Genomic DNA, 18,059 nt, shown 5'->3' with positions numbered 1-18,059 from the left:
TTAATAGCTCCAACTTTGAAACTATTTGTTTTTCTGTTTTCTGCTGCTAATTTTCATTTTTGAAAGCAGGTTGTACACCACTTATAGGTGTCATTGTTGGAATGATGTTAGTGAAGACCTGGCAGTAGTTTCCTAGGATACGTAAATTTGGAAAGTTTGAGTGTACCTTGCTATAAACCTTTGCCTGTGTTCTTTCTAAGTAGAGATGCTTATCAATATTATCTACTCTGGAGAAAATCATTGGAAAACTCTCTGTGTGCATATGCATGTGTGTGTGGTTTTCCTGAGGCATTTGAGGAGCTAGAATGTAAGATTTGAAATGCAGTGGAAATGAAGATAAAATTAAGGAGTGCAAATGAAGCAGAGCTTTAAATAGATCATCAAAATGCACATAGAAGAATTAATGATAGAATTAGGAGCAAGGAAGAAAACCAACTCACTTATCAAATATGCCAGTATATCAATAAATAACTAGTAGGTCTAGAAAGGAGACTTGCATACATTTTGGGGCCACTATTCATGATGCGAAAAGTATTTTCTCTCACAAGTACAGCACATATAACTGAAATCAGAGTTGTATAAAGTAGTACTTAACTTTCTGTGTGCTATATACTCTTTTTTGTTTTTGTTTTTGTTTTAACTTTGGTTTCAATGCATTAAATTAGTTTAACAACTAATGAATGGGTTGAAATGTATAGTTTGAAAAACGCTGATCTAGAACCTGGTTTATCTGGATGGCATGAACCTCAAAGGTGGAAGAACTTTTATATAAGGGTGGAGAAGTTAGTTGTAGTAGCAGAAACTAGAACAATGCCAACATTTCTACTTACCTTCTCTGAAGAGCTTTTTGAATAAATCTCTTCATGGTGTAATGACTAACAGGTGGTAGAGAGAGAGTTTGGTATAAAGTGTTTAATGAAGAACATGAGAGTGTTTGTTACTGTGGGAACATGGGTTCTAATGAAAATTGTCAAGAGTAATGAGCAGCAAAAAGGTGAGGGATGGGGTAGGGGTGGGATAGGGAATGCAGTGAATTAAATGGAAATGAGAGTAACCTTAACATTTTGACCTTGACCAAGATGACAGAGATGTAAAGTAAGTAATACTGGTACCAAATTTTCAAAGGAATTCTGGGAGAAAGGAATTGATTTCTTTAAAAAAAAAAAAAAAAAAGCTAGTTATAGAAACAAACCAAGAATAATGAAAAGTGACCATGATCCAATTTGTAATTTCAGGAATTCTGTTAACTAGTTATACTCTCCTTTTCCTTATCTATAAATGATGTCATTGGACTGGGAGATCCTTAACCTTACTACAGTAAAAAATAAAATAAATTTTTTATTAAGTCTACATATTGCATCCCCATTATTTACAATGGCATACAAATATATTTATTGTTTTTGAAGTGGCTCCTGTAAATATTGTGACCAAGCCATATTAGTTATAAAGAAAATGGCTTATTAAATTGAAATATTAATGGTTTCTTCATTAAATATTCTTCAGTCATAATTGATTTGTTATTTTTAGTTACATGAACATGCAGCCTACTTGGTGGACAGTTTGTGGGAGAGTTCTCAAGAACTGTTGAAAGACTGGGAATGTATGACAGAGTTGCTTTTAGAAGAACCTGTTCAAGGAGAAGAAGGTATAGTATTTTGACAAGTTGATTTACATATTATTTTGGATTTCCATAAATAATCATACCATCCTGTATAGGTCACCTCTTAAAATTAAATATATATAAATATGCTGTGTCTTTTTGCAAAGAGAACAATTTGTTTCCTGTAACAAGTAAGGATGTCTCTATAGTTTATAACATCTTTCTAGATTAAGACTGCTACCATGCTCCGTAAATTTTTAAAAATTTATATGTGTTGTATAATACTCAAAAAAGTTTTCTTTATGCTGATTTGAGACACAAAATACTGATGTACCTAATGTAAAAAATAATGTGCACTCAGAATTTTATTATATTTATGTGTGAGCTTGGAAAAGCCTTTGACACTCAAGGATTTAATTAGACCATAACCGTCCCCTTTTGTTATGTTTCTTAATTATTAAAACCAGGAAATAAAAAATAAATTCATTTACTGACCTTCAAGAAGTAGGGGGAAATAATTGTTATATTATTATTTCTGAAGTATGTGTCTTACCACATTTTAAATAATAACATGAACAGCAAAATGGATATGTATATTTAATAAAATGCTTATATTCTAATTCTAAATGTTTATATGAAAATGAGTTCCTTAAAACTAGGAATGCTTTTTCCTAAATGGTTTGTTTTTCAAACTAACCCATAGTAGTTCTTTAAAGAACTGCTATTTCACTTAACTCCATACAACAAACCTGGAATATAGATAGTTTGATGTAAGCGACAATTGTGAACTAAACCTGGACTTCAGAATCAAAAGAAATACATTCAGATTTTTAACTCTCTAAACTTTGTGACTAGTATCCTGATTTTTCTGATCCTTAGCTTCCTTTTCTTTATACTATAGAGGTTATTTTCCTTACATATCTTACATTGTTTTTGTGAGGATTAAATAAGATAGTATACTGTTGATTCCCTTTTCTGTTTCCCCTACTTTTCTGTGTGACTCAACCCTCTGGGGTTCAACAGAATGAGCCATCTCCTGCAGTAGACTTCCCAAACAGGTCACTATAGGAGAGAGATAATCTCCCAGTGTTCTTTCCAAGCAGTGATGCTAATTGGTATTATCTACTCTGGCTTTGACAAATTCAGTGAGAGAAACAACAGGTATGCATCATACACAAATATACTCCAGTAAAGTGGCCCGAATTGCCTCTTTTATTTTATTTTTTATTTATTTTTATTTTTTTACTCAATTCATTTTATTTTTTTAATTATTATTTTTTAAATTAACATATAATATATTATTTGTTTCAGAGGTACAGGTCTGTGATTCATCAGTCTTACACAACACCCAGCGCTCTCCACAACACATACCCTCCCCAACACCCATCACCCAGCTACCCATCCCTCCCACCCCCCTCCCCTCCAGCAACCCTCAGTTTCCTGAGATTGAGTCTCTTATGGTTTGTCTCCCTCTCTGGTTTCATCTTGTTTCATTTTTCCCTCCCTTGCCCTATGATCCTCTGTCTTGTTTCTCAAAATCCTCATATCAGTGAGATCATACGATACTTATCTTTCTCTGATTGACTTATTTCGCTTAGCATAATACCCTCTAGTTCCATTCACATCATTGCAAATGGCAAGATTTGTGGGGGTTTTTTGATAGCTGAGTAGTATTCCATTGTATATATATATATACCACATCTTCTTTATCCATTCATCTGTTAATGGACATCTAGGCTTTTTCCATAGTTTGGCTATTGTGGACATTGCTGCTATAAACATTGGGGTGCAGGTGCCCCTTTGGATCACTACATTTCTGTCTTTGGGGTAAATACCTAGTAGTGCAATTGCTGGGTCGTAGGGTAGCTCTATTTTCAACTTTTTGAGGAACCTCCATTCTCTTTTCCAGAGTGGCTGCACCAGTTTGCGTTCCCAGCAGCAGTGTAGGAGGGTTCCCCTTTCTCCACATTCTTGCCAACATCTGTCATTTCCTGACTTGTTAATTTTAGCCATTCTGACGGTGTGAGGTGGTATCTCATTGAGGTTTTGATTTGGATTTCCCTGATGCTGAGTGATGTTGAGCACTTTTTCATTGTCGGTTGGCCATTTGGATGTCTTCTTTGCAGAAATGTCTTTTCATGTCTTCTGCCCATTTCTTGATTGGATTCTTTGTTCTTTGGGTGTTGAGTTTGGTAAGTTCTTCATAGATTTTGGATAACTAGCCCTTTTTCTGATACGTCATTTGCAAATATCTTCTCCCATTCTGTCGGTTGTCTTTTGGTTTTGTTGACTGTTTCCTTTGTTGTGCAAAAGCTTTTTATCTTGAAGTCCCAATAAATCATTTTTGCCTTTGTTTCCCTTGCCTTTGGAGACGTGTCTAGCAAGAAGTTGCTGCAGCCGAGGTCAAAGAGGTTGCTGCCTATGTTCTCCTTAAGGATTTTGATGGATTCCTGTCTCACATTTGAGGCTTTCATCCATTTTGAGTCTATTTTTGTGTATGGTGTAAGGAAATGGTCCATTTTCATTCTGCATGTGGCTGTCCGGTTTTCCCAATACCATTTGTTGAAGAGACTGTCTTCTTTCCATTGGATATTCTTTCCTGCTTTGTGGAAGATTAGTTGACCATAGAAGTTGAGGGTCCAGGGTGCCTGGGTGGCTCAGATGGTTAAGCGTCTACTTTCAGCTCAGGTCATGATCTCAGGGTCCTGGGATCAAGTCCCGCATCGGGCTTCCTGCTTGGCGGGGAGCCTGCTTCTCCCTCTCCCTCTACTGTTCCCCCTGCTTGTGCTCTCTCACTATCTCTGTCAAATGGATAAATAAAATCTTTAAAAAAAAAAAAAGTTGAGGGTCCATTTCTGGGTTTTCTATTTTGTTCCGTTGATCTATGTATCTGTTTTTGTGCCAGTACCATACTGTCTCAATGATAACAGCTTTGTAAAAGAGCTTGAAGTCTGGAATTATGATGCCACCAATTTTGGTTTTCTTTTTCAACATTCCTTTGGCTATTCAGGGTCTTTTCTGGTTCCATACAAATTTTAGGATTATTTGGTCCAGTTCTGTGAAAAAAGTGGATGGTATTTTGATAGGGATTGCATTAAATGTGTAGATTGCTCTAGGTAGCATAAACATTTTAACAATATTTGTTCTTCCAAAAAAGAATGGTTTTTCCATTTCTTTGTGTCTTCCTCAATTTCTTTCATGAGTATTCTATAGTTTGCTGAGTACAGATCTTTGGCTCTTTGGTTAGATTTATTCCTAGGTGTCTTAGGGTTTTGGGTGCAGTTGTAAATGGAACCAACTCCTTAATTTCTCTTTCTTCTGTCTTGTTGGTGTATAGAAATGCCACTGATTTCTGTGCATTGATTTTATATCCTGCCACTTTACTGAATTCCTGTATGAGTTCTAGCACTTTTGGGGTGGAGTCTTTTGGGTTTTCCACATAAAGTATCATGTCATCTGCAAAGAGTGAGAGTTTGACCAAATTGCCTCTTTTAAACTCAAAATATTCGCCTCATAACCTCATTCTTAATCTGTAACACAACTCTTTCCCCAAGTTTTTATAGACCTTCGCTTAAGGTAGAGGTTATTATAGTATATTTGACCCTACTTTATCATTTACTTTATTTGCATGTATTCTTTTCTCCATGGATATCCTTGGTAAGAAGACGGCTCTATTACTAAGTTGATGGGGCCTTCTGCTCACTAGGTCAAACTCTCAACATTACTCCAAATCTTTTGTGATCACAGGAATATGAACATACATTCTACATTTTCTCCTTATTTTACTTATACATGTTCACAGCTAAGTTCACTGACTTTTATGCATTCTTTTTCTATTGAATCTTAATATTTTCAATTTCAGTAAAATCAGTTCCCCTTCTAATCACTGCAGCCCAGTCAACACTTGAGTAAAGTGTCTGGCATAGTATTTAGTAGTACATTCCATTCATTTTTTTTTTTACCCTTGGCTGTCACCATAGAATCAGCATATTATTAGAACTTGTTGTCATGATTCCATGCCATTTTTCTTTTTGTCATCCCATGCTCTAGAAGGTTATTTCCAATGAGAAGAAGGGAGGCAAGAGATATAAATTAAGGGGAAAAGAGCCAAAGTGCTATGCTTTGGTATTGTTAACTTTTTACTCATTTGAATAAGATGTGCCAGTCAGTAGATAGTAATTACTAAGTCTGTCAGTTGTCAATGTGTTGTGCGTGAATTTACCTTGTTGAAATAACTGTGTACTATTAGGTGTTTTGTTAATGATTTAAATTTAGTTGACATTGGGTTTAACTTCAGTTAAGAAGTTAGTTTGGTTTGGTTTGACTTGGTTTGGTTGGTTTGATTTTAGTTAGAAAAGTGAGTTATAAAATGGGAAAAAGTTCTTAAGTGAACCACAGTTTTAGGATATGATTGAGTCTGGGAAAGCAAGGCTGAGGAAATTATGAATAACAAGTACAGAATTGTATCTACATCATGACTCAACTTTTTTCACACATTTTTTCATATGCATGCTGTACCATGTATTAGCTCTGGCATGGAATGGCATCCAAAGCAATTTTCTGTGCTATTATTTTGCTGTATTTTATGGTAACAAAATGCCAGCAGTAACTTACTTATTTTTGAGACTGATTAGAAATTAAGTTACATTTTATTTAGGTAGAGTAGAAAAGATATTGCAGGGGATGAAAGTTTAGTTAGCAGTTGGAAATAGGACCAAAATTTGGGGAAACACATTGTCAAAGACTTATCAATAGCAACTTAAATCACAGTAGCCTAAAGACTGCCTCACAGTGTTTTTAAGGGACAAGGTTTTGTTGTCAGTGGTCGTGGTGGTGGTGGTGAGTGTGTGTGTGTGTGTGTGTGTGCTGTAGCAAAATCAAATTATTGGGTAAATTTTTAGTATAATATGAGGGCATCAGTAATAGGTAACCAGGTAACAAGACCATAAGTAAGTCATTTAATTTATGTGGGTCTCTGCTTCTTTATCTATAAAAAAGGAAATCCCCCAAATTTAGTGTAGATAATCTTCTGTGGTCATTTCTACTGGTAGAATTCTATGATCCACATACTGAATAAAGTAAATGTGGATAAATGGAATTCCTCAAAGCAAGGAATCATAAATTTATTTATAATTTAAAAATATTTATTGATCACTTTCTATATGCTAACTGTTCACACTAAGCACTCAGGGTATAGTCCTAAACAAGGTCAGCTCACAGCCCATATGAAGTTTACATTCTCATGGGGAAGGCAGATAAAAACCAAGTAAACAGAATAATTTCAAGGGTTAATAAGTGTGATGGATAATAATAAGGAGAGGAGTCTGTTTTTAGATTGAATCCTTAAAGGAAGATTTCTCTGAGGAGGCCACCTATGAGCCAAGAATCTGAAGGATGAGGGAGGTAGCCATGGGAAGTGTCAAAAGAGAGCCATCTAGGTAGAGAAGATAGCAATTGCAAAGATCTGAAGCATGAATGATATTGTTATGTTCTAGGAGCTGCAATAGCCAGAGTGCAGTGAACCAGTGGCACAAGATGAGATAGAAGCAGAAGCCAGATAATGTAGAACATTTTAGTTTGTAAGTAGATTTATTTAGTTCATTCTAAGTAGTAGGAGAACGTGGAAGGATTTTAAACAGGAGTGATATGATCCAATTCATATTTTAAGAAAAGTGCTATTTGTAAACATGACCTGGGATAGGCAGAAGGCCAGTTAGATAACTGTGGCAATGGTCTGTATGGGAAATGACAATACAAATATGGACGAGGAAGATGGATTATAAAGAAAGGGCCCATAGCCACGTTTTAAAGATTATGGATAGGAGACAAAAGCAGGAAGAGCAAGAGAGAGTCTCTAGCAAGCTGTATAAAAAAGATGGTAAGAGATAATTATAGCCTATAGAAGTTCAGTAAAGAGGATGTTCAAGAGATCTATGGCTAATAATATCATATACTGCAGAGGAGGAGAAGGATTATGCAAAGATTATTAGCTTTAGTGATGATTTAAGTTGTTGGTGACTTTTAAGCATTTCTTTTCATTGGTAGGCAAAGAGAAAAGCCACAGTTCAAGGTGATGTGAATAAAATCAATAATGAGGAAATGGAGGTGATGTGCAAAGAGGTTTCTGAAGGTTTAGAAAGTTGTGTAGTTATCTGATAATTCATAGTGCGAACAGCTACCCATTTCTTTCTGTCACTGTGGCTATTCGGCTCTTGTTTGTGGCTTACGGCTTGTTTTGCTTTCAATTTTATTACTTGGTTTTGCTGTTGTATCTTAAAGGGGATTTCAAAACAGTTGAAATTTAGTATTTACCATGTCTAAATAGATGTTTCAAAATTATAAAATAACAAAATTAATGGCATTGGACACTGTATAAGGTTTGGTTATTCTTCAACAATAAGAAGGATTTTAAGAGTAGGGGAAAGTTTCCATACTTGATAAGTTGTTCTCTCTCCTCACTTTCCATAGAGCAAGATTTTCTTCATAAATAAAAGAAAATGCATTTAGTTCATAGACAAACTTGTCATTCCTTTATCTGCAGCCAAATGTGAAAAATTAAGAAATTCTAGAATCATAAAAATAGAAACTTAGTTGTTTTATTGAGTGGGATGCTTTTTCCTACTATTAGGCTTTAGATCGAGGAGTATAAATGGAAAAGCTGAAACTATTTCATGTGGCTTTCCTAAGACAGGCTGACATTCATGTGTTTTTCTTAAGACAATCAAAATGTTAAAACCAAAGAAATGATTAAATTAAGCTGAACATACATATTCTTATGCAGGATGATTTGAGAATAAAAAGGACAAGATTTTATTATGTCCTTGCCTTTTATTGCTGTTGCCCAATTTTTTAAAAAATAATATAAACTTCTGAAGCTTAATCTCTTTAATTTATACCTAAGTCTGTCTCTATAATCCCCACATCTATTGGCCTTTAACATAAATAAGTGTACAGAAAAAGGGGGAGAGAGAGAATTAAGCTGGTCAAATTAGCGCTAAAAATTTATCTTTAAAAAAATATACAGGAATGAATTCAACAAGGAAAGCACAAAACAGTGTGAAGAAAACCATACATTTTCTTAAATGACATTGGATAAGATCTCAAAAATAAAGGGCTATCTTATGTTCCTGGCTGAAAATGTTACTAAAATGTTGGTTTTTCCCATGTAAAGAATAACTTTTTAAAAATACCAGTTTGGGGGGCGTCTGGGTGGCTCAGTCAGTTTTAAGCATCTGATTCTTGATTTCGACTCAGGTCATGATCTCAGGGTTGTGAGATCAGCCCCATGTCAGGCTCCGTGCTGGGCCTGGAGCCTGCTTAAGAGTCTCTCTCCCCCTCTGCCCTTTCAGCCCCCCTCGTGTGTGCACACTCTCTCTCTCCCAAAAAATCAATAATTAAGCAAAATAAAATAAAATACCAGTTCAAATCCAGTGGATTTGAGAGAGTTCTGGGAGGTGAGATGAGAGGAAGAACTAAAGCAAAGTGATTTCAAAGTTTATATAGAATTTTTTTTCCTTCTGTTTAAAAGGTAGTATAGCGTAGTGTTTAAGAGAACAGACTCTGGATCAGACTACCTGGGTTCATTTCTTGACTTTACCACTAGCTGAGTACTTTGAAAGTTACTCAACCTCTCTGTGGCTCATTTTCCCTATCTATAAAGTGTGAAGATATTAGCTCCTATCTCTTGGAGTTGTTTTGAGGATAAAACAAGTTAATACATATAAATCACTTATAACAATACTTTACACATAAAAAATGCTTAATTGTTTGCTATTAGCATTATAGAAATTAGAAAATATTTAGAAAAAGGACTAGGTAAAGGAATCTTGTTCAACTAAATGTTCAATTAGTTTAAGTTATATATTAAAGTACATTATATATTTTAAAGCAGCTATCATCAAAACAGTATGGCATAAGAGGAATAGACATAGAGATTAGTGAAACTAAATAAAGAATTCTGTATATGAGAGCCTAAAATATTTTTAAAATGTTTAAATTGGGGCGCCTGGGTGGCTCAGTCGTTAAGCGTCTGCCTTCGGCTCAGGTCATGATTCCAGCGTCCTGGGATCGAGTCCCACATCGGGCTCCCTGCTCAGTGGGAAGCCTGCTTCTCCCTTGCCCATTCCCCCTGCTTGTGTTCCTGCTCTCGCTATCTCTGTCTCTGTCAAATAAATAAATAAAATCTTAAAAAAAAAAAAAAAAGTGTAAATGTGATATTTAAATTCAGCAGGGAGAGCTGGTTTACTTAGCAGTGGTGGAGGCCTAATTGGCTGTTCATTTGGAAGAAATAAATAGGCCCATACTTCATATTTTCAGCAGAAATAAATTCCAGACAGATTAAAGATGTAAAACCTAGAGAGAGAGAAAAAAACGAATTAGAAAATATATTTCTGTAATCTCTAGGATAAGGAGATCTTTGAGAGCAATACAAGAAACCCAGAAGCCTTTTTGTATCTATAAGAGATGATGGATATTAGTTAACTTTGTGATAATCATTTCACAATATATATGTCAGATCATTATACTGTACAACTTAAACTTGTACAGTGTTATGTCAAATATATATCATTAAAACTAGAAAGAAAAAAAAAGCCAGAAGCCATGAAACAAATCAGTACAGATGTGACTTTGTAAAAATTAACAATCGCTATTAAAAAGAATTTCTGTCTGACAAAAAAATACCATGAAGAGTCTGACATCAAAAGGACAAACTGGGAGAAAATATCTGCCTCATTCAAAAAACAGAGTTAATACTTCTTGTATACAAGAGTTCAAGAAAGGTGAGTAACAGTAGAAAAAATGGGCAAAGAATAAACAGACAAATCTCAGAAAAAAATTCTAAGCCAATAAGAAAATACATTTCACTAATTAGTAGGAAGGAAGAAGCAAAATGACAGTGAAATACCATTTTTCAGTCAATGAATTGGGAAATATTGAAAGGATTTATGATATCTAGTGCTAGCCAGGGATATGAGGAACCAAACATCATCGTTGCAGTTGGAGGTTTGGATTGCAATAAATAGGCTTATATTTATCAGTGTCAAGATTTTAACCTTTGACCCATTACCCTCTTGGGAATTTATTCTACAGAAATAAAAGTATCAGTTACATAAATATATATGTGTTAATGATATTTATTACTGCATTGTTTATAGTAACAAAAATTAGGAAACAATTTGAGTAAACAGTAGAGGTTTGACTAAATTGTGGAACACTCATTATGTAATAACTTGTAATTATTTAAGAAAATTATTATTAAAGAGGGCACATACTACATGGAGCACTAGGTGTTATGCACAAACAATGAATCATGGAACACTACATCAAAAACTAATGATGTAATGTATGGTGATTAACATACATAATAATAAAAAAATTATATTGTATATATAGTGACTTGAAAGATAATCAAAATCTATTGTTACTTTTTAAAAATATGTATAGCACTTTTTTTATTTTAAAAAAGATACCCTATTTTATGAGCTTTAAAATGATCTGGAAGGGAATACAGTAAAATTTTGGCATTGCTAATTCAGAAATATGGTCCAAGAAGAGACAAGGTATTAGAAGAAACCAGAGTGTATGCTCTTTTTACTTTATCTGTTGTTTGACTTATGGTAAGCACATACTGCTTCATAAAAAAAGAGAGAAAATACAGAGCTTAACTTCAGTCTTTAAAATAACTAGTAATAGAGTATGTTTGCAGCTTTTTATAATTGTGTTCTCTTTAATACATGATTATTGTAAAACTATCTACTCATACTAATGCGTTTTATTTCACTTTAGCAATGTCTGACCGTCAAGAGAGTGCTCTTATAGAGCTAATGGTTTGTACAATTCGTCAAGCTGCTGAGGCACATCCTCCAGTGGGAAGGGGTACTGGCAAGAGAGTAAGTCATATTAGTGAGAAATCTACAGAAAGACTTTTAATGTGTTTAAGTGTCTTAAATACTTGAAAATTTTAGTGGTATATTTATCCCACTAAAAACATGGTATTTTTGTAAATGATATATGCTGTGGTACTTTGTCTTTATATCCTATCTACTAATTACACTTAGGTTTCAAAAATAGATTCTTCCATGTTCCCAAAGCACCTGTACCTGCTTCTGGTTCTAGTACTTTAATCATTTTCACATTCATATCTGTTAAAAATGCAGAAAGGTCTGAAAGCAAATGCCTATTTTTACTCCATTTAGCAACTGTTTAATCTTTGGATAGTTGATTGTTTTCTTTGTGTGTTAATTCCCTTATTTGTAATATGGGGCTAATACAGGTTTTAGTGGTATTAAAGATGAATTGAGATAATCATTGATAGACCAGCTCTGGTGGTATGCAGAGGTAGGTAATTCTTCTCTACACCGAAAAAAAAAAAGAAAAGAAAAAGTATAAAACTGCAGAATTTGTCCAAAAACCTTATCAAAGGGTTCCGGGAATTCACCAAAGATAAAAGACAAATTGAGAAGCATTTATTTTTGAAAAACACCAAAGCTTCAGGTAAAAGCAACAGGAGTCTGCTGCCTTTTTGCCTGGCATTATAATTTACACACATCCACCCACAAACTTGATGTAGTTTTACCAGAGTGGTACGTCTGTAAAAACCAGCAGCTTTGCTCTCAGAGGGGCAGACTCATGGTACAAATGCCAAAAGTCCAGAGCTTTGTGAGCCAGAAATGGCAAACATGGTAGAAACAAACAAGGAAAAACCCACAGCTGTGATATTCAGAGGTTGTGGTCCCAGATGGGAAGAACAGTTGACTGACCAAGAATCTAACTAAAAAATCCTGGAAATGAGAAAGCCATAAAAAGGATTAGATGAGCTCTCCTTACATCACTGGCTGACTGAGAAACCTGAGATAACCCAATGGAAAATAAAAGTCAAAAAGCAAACTTAAGAACTGGCTGGACTTTGTTTTTTCTTTTTCTTTTTTATGTTTCTATTTTTTTATTTTAATTCTAGTATAGTTAACATACAGTGTTATATTAGTTTCATATGTACAGTATAGTGATTCAACAGTTCTGTACATTACTCAGTGCTCATCATGATAAGTGTACTCTTAGTCCCTTTACCTACTTTATCCATCCCCCACCCACCTCCCCTCTGGTAACCGTCAGTTTGTTCTCTGTAGTTAAGAGTCTGTTTCTTGGTTTGTGTGTGTGTGTCTCTTTTTTCTTTCCCTTTACCTGTCTGTTTCTTAAATTCCACATATGATTAAGATCATATGCTATTTGTCTTTCTCTGACTTACTTCACTTAGCATTATACTCTTTAGCTCCATCCAAATCATTACAAATGGCAAGATTCATTCCTTTCTATATATATATATCACATCTTCATTATCCATTCATCTATTGATAGGACACTGGGCTGCTTCCATAATTTGACTATTTTAATAATGCTGCAATAAGCATAGAGGTGCATGTATCCCTTTGAATTAGTGTTTTTGTATTTTTTTGTATTTTACCCAGTAGTATAATTACTGGATTGTAGTATAGTTCTATTTTTAACTTTTTGAGGAAACATTGCCCTGTTTTCCACAGTGGCTCCACCAGGTTGCATTCCCACCAACATATGAGGCTTCCTTTTTCTTCACATCCTCACCAACACTTCTTGTTTCTTGAAGAAGTGGCTGAACTTTGAATATGCTTTCTAACCCAGGTCTCAGAGGGACGAACCCTTATAGATTTGAAGTTTAAGTTAAAGATTACTTTTTTAAATATAAAAATTAGAAAAATAAGTTAAAAATCCATAATTACTGTGTTACCTAAAAATGTTGACTCTTCTAGAAAAATTACAGTCAAGCCAAGAAACAATAAAACATGAGCATACTTGGGGGGAAGCAGACAATAGAAATGGCTTCTCAGTAGGCCTAATTGTTGGATTTAACAAATAACTTCAGAGCCCTTTTTATAAATATGTTGAAAGAATCAAAGGAAAATATGTTCAATGAATTACAGGACAATATAATAACAGAAATAAGGGAAAAAATGGAAATTCTAGAGTTGAAAAGTAGCAAATTTGAGATGACAAGAAAGAAACATTGAACTTCATGAAGGTAGGTTAATAAAAATTATTTATTCTGAAGAACAGAGAGGAAAGAAGATTGAAGAAAAATGAACAGAGCCCAAGAAATGTGTGAAACAACATTAAATGCATCAAATTTTTATAATGAGAGTTCCAGAAAGAAAGGAGTAAGAGAAAGAGACAGGAAAGAAAAACATTCGAAGAAATACTTGCCAAAAACTTGCCAAATTTGATGAAAAACCTTAATCCAAAGAATAAGCTTAACAAAACTCAAGTAGTGTAAACGTAAAAGATTTATCTCCAGATAACGACAGTCACTGTCCAAAGCCAAAAACAAAAAATCTTGAAAGCAACAAGAGAAAAACAAGTCATACAGAGGGCAATTATAATAAGATTAGCAGTTAATTTTTTATTAGAGACAGTGGAGGCCAGAAGACTGACAGAGTGACATATATGCTGAAAGAAAACAAAGTTGCCAACCAAGAATTCTAAATCCAGTAAAACTATCTTTCAAATATGAAGGTACATTAAAAACATTCCCAGAAAAACAAAAATTGACAGGCATGTTGCTGGAAGACCTTAGAAGAACTACTAAAAGAAGTTCTTCGAGCTGTAAAGAATAATACCAAATGGTAATTCTAATCCATAGAAAGGAATGAACAGTATCAGAAATGGTAAATATGTGGGTGGATATAAAAGGCCATGTATATTATATATTTTTTTTTCTTTTAATTTCTTTCAAGGGACATGAGATTATTTAAAGCAGTAATTATAGCGCTAAAGTACTAAGATTATAAGATACATAGATGTATATGACAGCAATAACAAAGAAGGGTAAAGGAAACGGAATTACATTGGAGCAAAATTGCTGTATTTTGCTGTAATTAAATATCAGCCTAAAATTGATTATTATAAATTAAAGAGTTTATTAGAATCCCCAAAGAAGGTAGTAAAGAAGGAACAAAGAAACAAAAAGACATGAGATTCATAGATCGCAGAATGGCTGACATAAATTCAGTCATATCAGAACTTAATTAAATATGAATATACAGAGGGGTGCCTGGATGGCTCAAGTCAGTTAAGCGTCCAGCTCTTGATTTTGGCTCAGGTCATGATATCAGGATCCTGGTATCAAGCTTCATGCTCAGCAGGGAATCTGCTTCAGGATTCTCTCTCCCCCTCTCCTTCTGCCCCTCTTCCCACTTGTGCGCTCCCTTTCTTTCTCTCTAAAATACGTATTTGTATATATACAGAAATCCAAAACATAGAAATTGGGAAAACTATGGACTGGGTATGAAAAGATACTAAGAAGTTATTGTTTCATTTTGTTGGAGATGCCAAGTTTTATTGTTTTTTAAGTCTTCACTGTTAAAAATACACACTTAAATATTTATGGGTGAAGTAAAATGATATACCAAGAATTTACCTTAAAATGTTACAGGAAAAAAAAACTGTAGGAATTAATGAAGCAGTAATGACAAATGAATAATTTTTAGATTTTCCAAAATAAAAGTTATAAAAATATGTGTTGTCCGAACTTTGAGATGAGAGCCTATTCAGGCTAAGCATTTCTTATCCTTTTGACATATCTCAGTCATTTTTTGTGCACTTTCTTGCTTTCTCATCAAGTTCACTTTCTACTTTTACTGTTTATATTAACTATTGCTACGTAAAAAATTACTTTAAAACTTAGAAGCTTAATACAGTAAGCGTTCATTATCTCACAGTTTTTGTGGGTCAGAAACTTGGGAGTGTCTTAGCTGGCTTTTTTTGGCTTAAGGTTCTCATAGGGTTGCATTTAAGATGTTAACCAGGGCTTTAGCCTCTGAAGGTTTGGTTGTTAATTTACTACTTCCTAATGGCTTACTTACATGACTGGCAAGTTAGTGTTGATTATTAGGGGAGGCTTTCGATCCTTACCTTATGGACCTCTCAGTAGGACTGTTTGAATGTTTTCATGACATGGTTGCTGCCCCTTCCTCCCCACCCCCAGAGTGAAGTATCCAAGAGAGAATAAAGCAGAATGAATGATCCAAAGGAGAGTAAGGTGGACTTCTGTGTCTTTCATGAGCTAGTTCTAAAAAGTCACATAACATCATTTCCACAGTCTCCTATTGGTTAACACATGTCAACCTTAGTCATTGTGGGAAGAGACTATAAGAGCATGATACCAAGAGGCAGAGGTTACTGGAAGGCACTTTGAAGGCTGATTCTTACATTACTCTAGCACAGGAATCTCTAACAAGCCATGGTGCCTTTTAATAGAGTAGTATTTAAAGTTAAAATCTTGTCACGAAGAGTATTGTCATTTGGTATTTTTTCTGATAGACACTTTGAGTATACAGAGCTAAGAAATACATGTATATATTTCTCTGTATATATCCATATATATTTAATTACATATTCATATTGATATTGATGACTTAAATTTAGCATAACAAGGTTTTTGCCTCTTTGGTTTTGTATTTTTTTCCTTTTTTTTTTTTTCTTTAGATTTTATTTATTTGTCAGAGAGCAAGAGAGCACAAGCAGGGGGAGTGGCAGGCAGAGGGAGATGCAGGCTCCCCACTGAGCAAGGAGCCTGATGTGGGACTTGATGCTAGGACCCTGGGATCATGACCTGAACGGAAGGCAGCCGCTTAACCAACTGAGCCTCCCAGGCGTCCCTTTTTTTCTCATTTTTATTTTTTGGAAATAGATAAAACATTTACATAGTTAAAAGGTCAAAACCATGTAAAAATATACATTCAGAAAAGTCTTTCATATATTTATATCTCCTTTTACACCCCGTTCCTACTATATAGTCAGAATATCCTTCCAGTGTTTCATTTTACAAATATAGATAAATGCATGCACTCCATCCTCCCTCTCCCTCAAAAGATAGCATATTTTGTAGTGTTCTGTACCTTACATTTTTATTTAACAGTGTATCCTAGATATCACTCTACTGTACCTTTATTTGAAGATCTTCATTTTCTTATGGCTACATAGTATCCATTATCTGGATACACGATTGAGGGTCTTTTGGGTTGTTGCCAGTCTTTTACTATTAGAAATAATGTACTATTAGAAATAATTCACTACGCAGTGAATAATTTTGTATCATTTCATACTTGTACCACATGTATTAGTGGGGTAGATTGCTTAAAAGTAGGATTATTATGTCAGAAGGAAAATGTGTATACAATTTTGTTAGATACTGGCAAATTCCTCCTTCATAGGTAGTATGCCATTTTTGCCATCCCATCAGAGGTTTTGGGGATTGAGTCCATGCATATAGACTGCCTAACATAATGATCACTTAATCAAAGACAGCTATTTATCTAAAATCAGTATCTTTAGACCTCTCATACATTGCCAAATGAATTTCAAGACTTCTCAATACCCTGAATACATTCCTGGACTTACATTCCACATAATATGTGGTCCCTTATATTACTTTGTGAAGAACTAAACACAATACAGTAAATCATTCCATATGATTATTTTGTATTTTAAGAAGTTGAAAAGTTCTGGAAGAGGAATTAGATGGGAGACCTTACTACTTCTTTCACATACTCTCAAACATCTACTGTGAGAATGAAGACCATTCTCAGCACTCAGACTATTGACATTCCAGAAAATGTCGACATCACTCTGAAAGGATGCACTGTTACTGTGAAGGGCCCCAGAGGAACCCTGGGAAGAGACTTCAGTTACAGCAGTGTAGAACTCAGTCTCCTGGGGCTCCTGGGTGGCTCAGTCGTTAAGCGTCTGCCTTCGGTTCAGGTCATGATCCCAGGGTCCTGGGATCGAGCCCTGCATCGGGCTCCCTGCTCCGCAGGAAGCCTGTTTCTGCCTCTCCCTCTCCCCCTGCTTGTGATCCTGCTCTCACTGTGTCTCTCTCTGTCAAATAAATAAATAAAATCTTAAAAACAAAACAAAAAGACCTCAGTCTCCTTGAAAAGAAAAAGAAGAGGCGCCAACTTGAGAGAAATAGGAAAGAAATGACTATTGTTTGCACTGTCTGTAGTCACATACAGAACATGATCAAGGGCATTAGACTGGGCTTCCGTTACAAGATGAGGTCTGTGTATGCTCCCTTCCTCATCAGCCTTGTTATTCAGGACAGTGGTTCTCTTATTGAAATCCAAGATTTCTTAGGTGAAAAATACATCCACGGGGATCGGGTGAGGCCAGGTGTTGCGTGTTCAGTATCTCAAGCCCAGAAAGATGAGCTAATTCTTGAAGGAAATGACAATGAACTTGTATTGAATTCAGCTACTTTTTGATTCAGCAAACCACGACAGTTAAAAACGACTATCAGAAGATTTGGGGTGGTGTGTTTCTGAAAAAGAAACAGTTCAACGAGCTGATGAATAAGATCTACGTTGTCCAGCTACAGAAACAGCAAGATGCCAGACGATTTTTTAGAGTTATTTGTGATATTTTAAAGATG

General features: G+C 34.9%; 1 protein-coding gene across 3 annotated transcripts in view; it reads left to right on the top strand.

Moving 5' to 3' along the window:
* STAG1 (stromal antigen 1) overlaps positions 1–18,059 on the top strand; it is a 409,713-nt gene that overhangs the window by 310,894 nt on the left and 80,760 nt on the right. For all 3 annotated transcript variants that reach the window (XM_034995271.1, XM_034995264.1, XM_034995275.1), the window contains 2 exons: positions 1,528–1,645; positions 11,387–11,490. In XM_034995271.1, the coding sequence (XP_034851162.1) occupies positions 1,528–1,645; positions 11,387–11,490 (222 nt within the window). The remainder of the gene's footprint in view (positions 1–1,527; positions 1,646–11,386; positions 11,491–18,059) is intronic.

The sequence above is a fragment of the Mirounga leonina genome, unplaced genomic scaffold, assembly GCF_011800145.1.
Source record: "Mirounga leonina isolate KUSES-001 unplaced genomic scaffold, KU_Mleo_1.0 Mir_115, whole genome shotgun sequence".
Taxonomy (NCBI): Eukaryota; Metazoa; Chordata; class Mammalia; order Carnivora; family Phocidae; genus Mirounga; species Mirounga leonina.
The sequence above is the reverse complement of the archived record's forward strand: the minus strand, read 5'-3'. Positions and strand labels throughout refer to the sequence as shown.